This window comes from Halyomorpha halys, unplaced genomic scaffold (assembly GCF_000696795.3).
Source record: "Halyomorpha halys isolate HHAL.00 unplaced genomic scaffold, Hhal_1.1 Scaffold161.1, whole genome shotgun sequence".
Classification (NCBI taxonomy): domain Eukaryota; kingdom Metazoa; phylum Arthropoda; class Insecta; order Hemiptera; family Pentatomidae; genus Halyomorpha; species Halyomorpha halys.
In genome coordinates this window covers 845,363-846,505 of record NW_027105190.1, presented here as the reverse complement: position 1 = coordinate 846,505, position 1,143 = coordinate 845,363, and the positions used below count along the sequence as shown (strand labels likewise).

Here is a 1,143-nt window from a genome sequence, read left to right as displayed (position 1 = left end):
TTTATGTGGCTCAATGGAAACCGTTTCTAATTTCATTGGAACTAACTTTTCAGACTTTGGTTTAATTGGTTTAGTCTCCTCTTCAATGACAGTTGAATCCTCAGTCTTGGGAACCTTTGTTTTGGGTTTCTTTTTCTTTTGTTTATCTAGCGTTTCCTCAGGAGTTTGCTCAGGTATAACTTCTGGAGCAATTGTTTTCTGAGGTTTCTTCTTTCTCCTCCAAATAGGAACTGATGTATCTTCTTCAGATTCTTTTACTTCTTCTGGGAGTTCAGGTTTTACATCTTCTGGTCGTTTTTCAGCTCCTGTTGGGGAAGCCTCAGATGGTACTGTGTCTTTTTCATTAGTTGTCTCCTCACATTTTGGAAGGGAATCATCTATATTAACTGGTTTTGGTGAACGTTCTTCACCAGTATGCTCTTTGTCTTTAGGTTTTTTCTTAGGTCTTTTATCTTTATCCTTCGGGATTCTCATAGATAATTCCTTATCGTCATCATCACGTGGAAAAGGTTCTGGTTTACCAACATCAAGATCTTTATCTTTCTCTTCCGGAGGAGGTTTATCTTTTTTCCAGGGTTTAAGTTTAATTGTCTCTGGTTTTTCTTCTGGTGGTAGACCCTGCTTCTTTCTTAACTTAATATCTTCTTCCTCTTCTGGGGGCTTATCCTTACCCTTGCCCATAATTAATTTTCTTTCATCTTCTGGCTTTTCTGGTTTTGTTTTCTGAGGTTTAGGTTTACCTTTCTTTTCTATTAATGGGACTGGTTCTGGAACTTCTTCAGGTTCAATTGGAGCTTTTTGAAGTTCCTCAGGGCTATCACCTGTTGGTATATCTTTCAATGGTTTTAATTTAAATGGTATGTCTTCAGATGGGCCTGGAGCAAGAGGCTTTTCCGGTTTAGGTTTCTTAGTTGGTTTTTCAACTTCAAGCTTTTCATCTGGCTTTTTGTCAGGTACTTTTTTCAACTTGACTGTTTCTCTCTCATCATGTTCCTCAGGTAATTTCCCTTTACCCATCACTAACTTCCTTGGTTCTTCTTCAGGTTTTACAGGCTTACCAGGCTTTTCTGGTTTCTCTTTCGGTTCTTTTGGTGGTTCAGGTTTAGGTTCTTTAGGGATTTCTTCGAAAGGTTCATACTTTTC

At 38.2% G+C, this 1,143-nt stretch overlaps 1 protein-coding gene across 1 annotated transcript in view; it reads right to left on the bottom strand.

The window, feature by feature from the left end:
• LOC106678791 (titin) overlaps positions 1 to 1,143 on the bottom strand; it is a gene marked incomplete in the record, with an annotated part of 234,754 nt that overhangs the window by 107,880 nt on the left and 125,731 nt on the right. Inside the window, 1 exon segment of the mRNA XM_067049221.1 lies at positions 4 to 1,137. Coding sequence (XP_066905322.1) covers positions 4 to 1,137 — 1,134 coding nt within the window.